The sequence below is a fragment of the Solanum tuberosum genome, unplaced genomic scaffold, assembly GCF_000226075.1.
Source record: "Solanum tuberosum cultivar DM 1-3 516 R44 unplaced genomic scaffold, SolTub_3.0 scf00110, whole genome shotgun sequence".
Taxonomy (NCBI): Eukaryota; Viridiplantae; Streptophyta; class Magnoliopsida; order Solanales; family Solanaceae; genus Solanum; species Solanum tuberosum.
Window position 1 is genome coordinate 1,325,587 of NW_006239037.1, and position 6,000 is coordinate 1,331,586.

The window sequence follows — 6,000 nt, forward strand, 5'->3', positions numbered from 1 at the left end:
AATTTTGAATTATTTTGATTGAATAATTAATTTGAATTTTATTAACTATAGTAGTCCATTTTATCATTTTCAAGCCCAAAGACTTTCATTTTGAGGCCCAAATCCATGCCGCGTGTCAATTGACATGACATCTCAGTAAAATTTAAGACCAATAAGATGATGTTATGCGTTCAAATGATGCGGTAATCCCAACCAAATTCAAGTATCAGATTTTTTTTTATCAAGTGCTTAAAATGACATGTCTTGACCAATCAAAAAAATCTCATCACATATATTTGTGATAATCTTGATGACTTATATGATACAATTAAAATGAGACAAGAATATCAATTTACACTTGGACTGCCTACAACTATAAATATGGAGATTAAATAACTTTCCGAGGACATTCAACAAGTATTGGATAAAGCATCAATATTGACTAAAAAGTTCTTCAAATGGGTGATCAACAAAATTCCGCTTAGAGATCAACATGGAAAAACAAAACACTTTTCGACATTTATGGAGATCAAACACACTATATTTCTACGAGGTTCAAAGTATCCTACAATTCGAGAAATACACAATTGGAAGTCCTCTAATCACTCTGAGAAGTTTTTAAAAAAAAAACAATCAAGAGAACAACATAATTGTACTTGATAAAACTCATCAAATTACCCTTTTTTTTTTAATATTGCAGTTAATATTTCAGCACTCAAAAATTTGTTGCTAACAAACACCTGCCAAATGTTTATTCCCAAGTTTACCCTTTATCATAACTGCTTAAATTGTTTTACCTAAAATTACATAAAAACATATGGTGTGTATTAGTGTAGAACTCTTTGAGCCTAAAGTCATCTAACTTTAAATATTGTTTTTATTAAACTCAAAATTTTTCTACCCAGTCCTAAAATCAGTCTTAGACGCAAAGTTTTTTTAATCAATGATTTCTAAAAGTATTAACTTTTAACGTACTCGAATCAAATAGTTTTTTCTTACTTTGTAATAATTAAGTCGGTGATCAACGCTTGTATTATTCTTGCTCATTTTTCACTTTGTTTAATCTTTTTCCATAGATTATTTTCTCATAATGATGGTGTTTGAATTATTTTACATGACTTTTGATTAAGTACATGTTATTTCTCATCACCATAGATGTCGAATAATTGTATCCATCAAAACTTGATCAGATAAAAAAATTCAATTGAGCATGCATTTTCCCACTCTTTTATGCCAATTTGATCTTTCTTACTTTAAAATGCAACTATACACCCCAAAAAAACAGTTTTCTGTTTTCTGTTTTTTGTTCTTACTTAGTCAAACAAGTATATCTATTAGCAAATCTTATCACCTAATAATTGGCCCCCCTCCATATTTTCCATGCCAATTCCCAAGCCATAGGATGCATAATAAACAATGAGAAAGAGGCAAATCAACACTTGTGGAGCAAGCAATTTGGTCAACAAGTTTTGTTTTATTAACGCATAAGTGACTATCTATCCCAACTAATTTGCTTATTAATGTAATATTTGCATTTCTATAACATTTTGTTAGTCGTTGACTCACAAAATTGAGCAGATTGAAGCTAGAAAACACCTTTACTTACATCAAAAGCAAAGTTCCAAGCAACTTCGCAACACTTAAAAAACATTATAAACAATTGACTTCATTGTCTATGGGTCATTTTTTATATAGGAGAGTCTAGAGGATAGAAGTGTTGTTTATTGGCCGAATACATCGACAACCCCTTAAGTTTGACGGTAGATTACATTTAGACCCTTGAGCTATGATTTGTTCTAATTAAGTACCTGAATTCATGATAAAGTGTTAATGTTAGAAACTTCCAACGTAAATTTGAAATAGATTCAACGTGTGTTCTTGCAAGCACATATCATGTAGATAAGTAAATGACATAAAATATCTAACCTCTTTTAACATCAATTGGAACATGTCAAAGATTTAACGACTTATAATTGAGACTAATACTTATATTTAAAAAAAGTGACATATTTTAAGTGATTAACTTATTTATATAATGGACATTTGAGAACATGCGCATAAACTTTTCCAAAATTTGAGTCAGAAGTGTCTAATAAGAACATTTTATCATATGTTCAGGTGCTCAATCGAAACAGACTATATAAACCGACAAGTTTAAGGGGTATTGAAGTATTCAAACTAGTTTTTTTTCAATTCACTTTATAAATAGTGATTGATCATTACTCCTAAAAATCAGCAATCTTTGAACTTAAATGGACTACTTCAAATCATTAGCTCAAGAGTTATTCTCCACAAACTTTGAAACACCTCCATCTTCAATCCAATTCATAGATGCTGCACTTTCTTGTACAAGTCCACATTTTGCACCATCTTACACAGATCCTAACCAAAAACGTATAATTCGAAGGCATCTCGTCTCTTTTCTTCAAGATTATTTCTCTTTCAAACCTTCCATCGATGCATTCATGCATGACGATGGCACTAGTGTCAACTTACTCAACGCGAACGGAGAGTTGCAACTCTCTTCCTCCACCCCTTCAATCCCTCTTACCATTTGGTTACATGAAAGTTACCCTTTTATAGCCCCTATTGTACTCATGTCAACAAATACTACTTATCCAATTTATGATAATCATCCTTTTGTTGACTCTTCATCAGGTGCTATTTCAACATTTTACTTAGTAAATTGGAAGTACCCTGGCTGCAACCTCTCTGACCTTGTACACAATCTTTTCAAGATCTTTTCACATAATCATCCTTTCTACTATTCGCCTTCAACTGACGATTTCTTTCACCCTTCTTTAGCTTCTAGGAGGGAGGCTGTTGACCGTCTCTCGTGCACACTTCATTATGACATGAAAGAATTACTCTCCAAGACTCATGAAGAAGTTGAGGAGCTTTCAAGCCTTAAAGAACATATGGTTAGAAGGGTAATTGTTGCTGAGTTTTCGGTTGATGAGAGTGAAAATGAAATGATGGAATTGAAGGAAAGGGTGAAAATCTTGACAGATGAAGCGGATAAACTGTCGAGTTGGCTAAAAGATAAGGATCAAGATTTAAGTTCAAAATATAAAATTGAGGATGAATTTGAAGCGATTGACGAGAATTCAAAGATACTACTTGATAGCATAGCATCAGATAAAGCAACAGAGGATTTGATGTACTCATTAGATAAGGCAGTTGAGCAAGGGGTAATGCCTTTTGGTACATATATAAAACAAGTGAGACTTTTGGCCAAAGAACAATACTTTGGTAGAGCTATGCTTGAAAAAATGGGAATATCTCTCGAATGGCTTCATTGATTGAATGGTTTATGATGTGAATTCCTGCAGGGCTATATGCAGAGGCGAAGTCAGAATTTGAAGTTTATGGATTCAGAATTCTAATTCTTTCAAGTTACTAAGTTCTGAATTAATAATTTGTACATATTCAATGAATTTCTTGTTACAAATTTAGAGTTTGAACCAAAGTTACACTGGCTCATCCCCTAACTACATGTATAGAAAGCCAAAGTTGAATCAACCTCAAACTTTGTTATTTGACTTATCCAAGTCAATGAAATGCATTATGTTACTCTAATATCCTTCCTGATTCATAATCTTACGAAATCTGAATAGTTACTCTAATATCCTTCCTGATTCATAATCTTTTATCCTCTGTAGCTTGACTATATTAACTATTCAGATTTCGTAGTCTTGAATATCTAGAAAGAGTCTAGCAGGGGCGGAGCTATTGCAACGAAGGGGCTTTAGTAGTTGAACTTCCTTTGTTGGAAAATTATACTATTTGAACAGGATAAGAACATTCGTTTTGTATATAATTTTTGAATCCCCTCGATATAAAGAAAGCTTTTAGTGAAGTGACATCGATCATTAAAAATTAGTACATAAAAATTACACCATTCTCTATAAATGGAAAATTTGCTTAGAAGAACAAAAATAAAACAGGGGAATATGGAAAACAAAATGAGCATGTAACACATGAGTTTATCCTATTTGGAAGCAACGAATAGGTCCGGCGGGACTACTTCGATATCACTTACATCCACGGGGAACTCATGAATTTCATCGCGCCATGGATTCATCTCATCGCGATTAACGGATCGAATTGCCTTCCAAATCACACTGTTACACTTGAAACCTGACCCAAATGCTATTTGCCACAATGCATCTCCTTTTTTCACCCTACCTTTTGCCTCAGCATAAGCTACTTCATACCATATCGAACTACTTGAAGTGTTACCAATTCTGTACAATGTCATTCTAGAAGCTTCCATTTGTTCATCGCTAAATCCTAACTTATTCTGCAAGTCATCCAACACCGGCTTCCCACCGACATGTGGGAAGAAATGATCAATGGATTTCGCGAAATTAGGACTATAAGACTCTACCTTGCTTTTTGTACTAATAAGATTTACCAAGTAACGAAATTTTTCAGATAGAGGAAGGACTAAAGGAGCTACAGTGGATATGTTTAATCGAATGGTTTTCATAGCTGCGTACAATAGATCTTTATTGATTGTGACACCTCGATGTCCTTCCACGTCTTCTTCCATGAAAATACAGTTGTATGAGCGATCATCGTCCGATGTTTGAGATCGGACGGTGTGGATGAGCTCATACTTTGATGTATTCACATCAGACGGTTTGTTGGAGAGGAGAAGAGCTACTGCACCCACACGGAATATGCAATTAGCCAATAATTTTGACCGGTCATTGCCTTTGTATACATTTGCTGTAGTGCTCTCACTGGTCACTACTAGTGCACAAGAGTTATCATGCACCTGCACAACAATAGAGTTCAATAATAACAACAACAGATAATACGATAAAAAAAATTGTTTATAGTATATTACCTTAAGCAAATTTTGGACAAGGCCTAAGGCAACAAGGCCAGCAGTACATCCCATTCCAGTAACATTATATGTACGTATATCATGTCTAAGGTTGTAACGTTTCACAATGACACTAGACACTGATGGCATAATATTGTATCCACCAAAAACAGTAATCAACATCCCAATATCCTCACATTGAACTCCGGTTTTGAGAAGAAGTTCATCTATGACTCCGAATATCGCCATCTCCACTTCTTCCTTAGCAGCTTCCGCGCTCATATCTGTAGGTTCTTTCAACAAACCTTTAGAAAGATACGTTTTATCACCTAAGCCGGATCGTTCCAACATCTTGTCCATGAACTCTAGTGAGTCTTTGTTATAACAAAGAGTTTTGCTGCTTTTATCGACAAATGTTTGTCTATCAACTTGTTGATTTTTCGGGGGCTTGTAGCATGAGAAATCTACAAGGAAAACTCTTCGTTTATTGTTTTTGCGGAAGAAAAATAGTAGTACTAATGTTAATGTAATGAAGAAAAGCTTAGGGTATGTTATGATCAATTCCATGGTTGAAAGTATTGCCTTGTTGAAGAGTGATAATTTTGGATCTCAACATACCTTACTTTCCCTTCTCTATATAGTATATAGCTTACACCATCAAGTCATTTTCGTGTGGGGTTGTAATAGGTATGGCATGTGTCTCAATGTGTCACTTTCGTTTTTCGAGAGTGAGAAAGTTTAAGACAGGAAATGTTTGACTTAAAAAATATTAGTATAAGTCACAATAATTGATAATTCAAAATGCTTAAAAAATCTATGAAAAACTTATGGTCAAAGATAGACTTGTTTGAATATCGAAATCCAAAAAGTGTCACATAAAATGGGACGGAGGGAGTAATATATTTTATTTTCAAAATATAAAGGGTTAAAAATGTCTTTAAACTATGTGAGATGAATAAAAATATCTTTCTTTTAAAGTATAGTCTAAAAATACCCTTGTCGTCAATACTTTGGATTAAAAATACTCTTATTGTTATGTAATGAGTTAAAAATACCTTTATTCCAAATGCATTTTTTGACATTTCGGATTTCACTTTTATAGAAGGTGTAGATATTATTTGGAATACCTGATAGTGTAAGAATTATTTACATATAGTGACGGTATATAAGACGCTACGAGCTTTTAG

General features: G+C 33.5%; 2 protein-coding genes across 2 annotated transcripts; one reads left to right on the forward strand and one right to left on the reverse strand.

The window, feature by feature from the left end:
* The first annotated feature begins 2,231 nt into the window (after nucleotides 1-2,231).
* On the forward strand, nucleotides 2,232-3,537 carry LOC107061020 (protein ELC-like). Its single transcript, XM_015309679.1, has one exon. It carries the CDS (start codon nucleotides 2,232-2,234, stop codon nucleotides 3,279-3,281), a length of 1,050 nt encoding a protein of 349 aa, XP_015165165.1. The 3' UTR covers nucleotides 3,282-3,537.
* A 307-nt stretch (nucleotides 3,538-3,844) lies between these two features.
* On the reverse strand, nucleotides 3,845-5,421 carry LOC102605420 (3-ketoacyl-CoA synthase 2-like). The gene is made up of 2 exons (XM_006349673.2): nucleotides 4,835-5,421; nucleotides 3,845-4,762 (listed from the first exon to the last, which is right to left on the reverse strand). The coding sequence occupies exons 1-2, from the start codon at nucleotides 5,378-5,380 to the stop codon at nucleotides 3,971-3,973; spliced, it is 1,338 nt and encodes a 445-aa protein (XP_006349735.2). The 5' UTR covers nucleotides 5,381-5,421; the 3' UTR covers nucleotides 3,845-3,970.
* Nucleotides 5,422-6,000: the final 579 nt, after the last annotated feature.

Coding starts and splice junctions, on each gene's coding strand:
- LOC107061020 (XM_015309679.1), top strand. CDS start 2,232: ATGGACTACTTCAAATCATTAGCTCAAGAGTTATTCTCCACAAACTTT.
- LOC102605420 (XM_006349673.2), bottom strand. CDS start 5,380: ATGGAATTGATCATAACATACCCTAAGCTTTTCTTCATTACATTAACA. Junction 4,763..4,834: donor TTGTCCAAAATTTGCTTAAG/GTAATATACTAT, acceptor ATTGTTGTGCAG/GTGCATGATAACTCTTGTGC.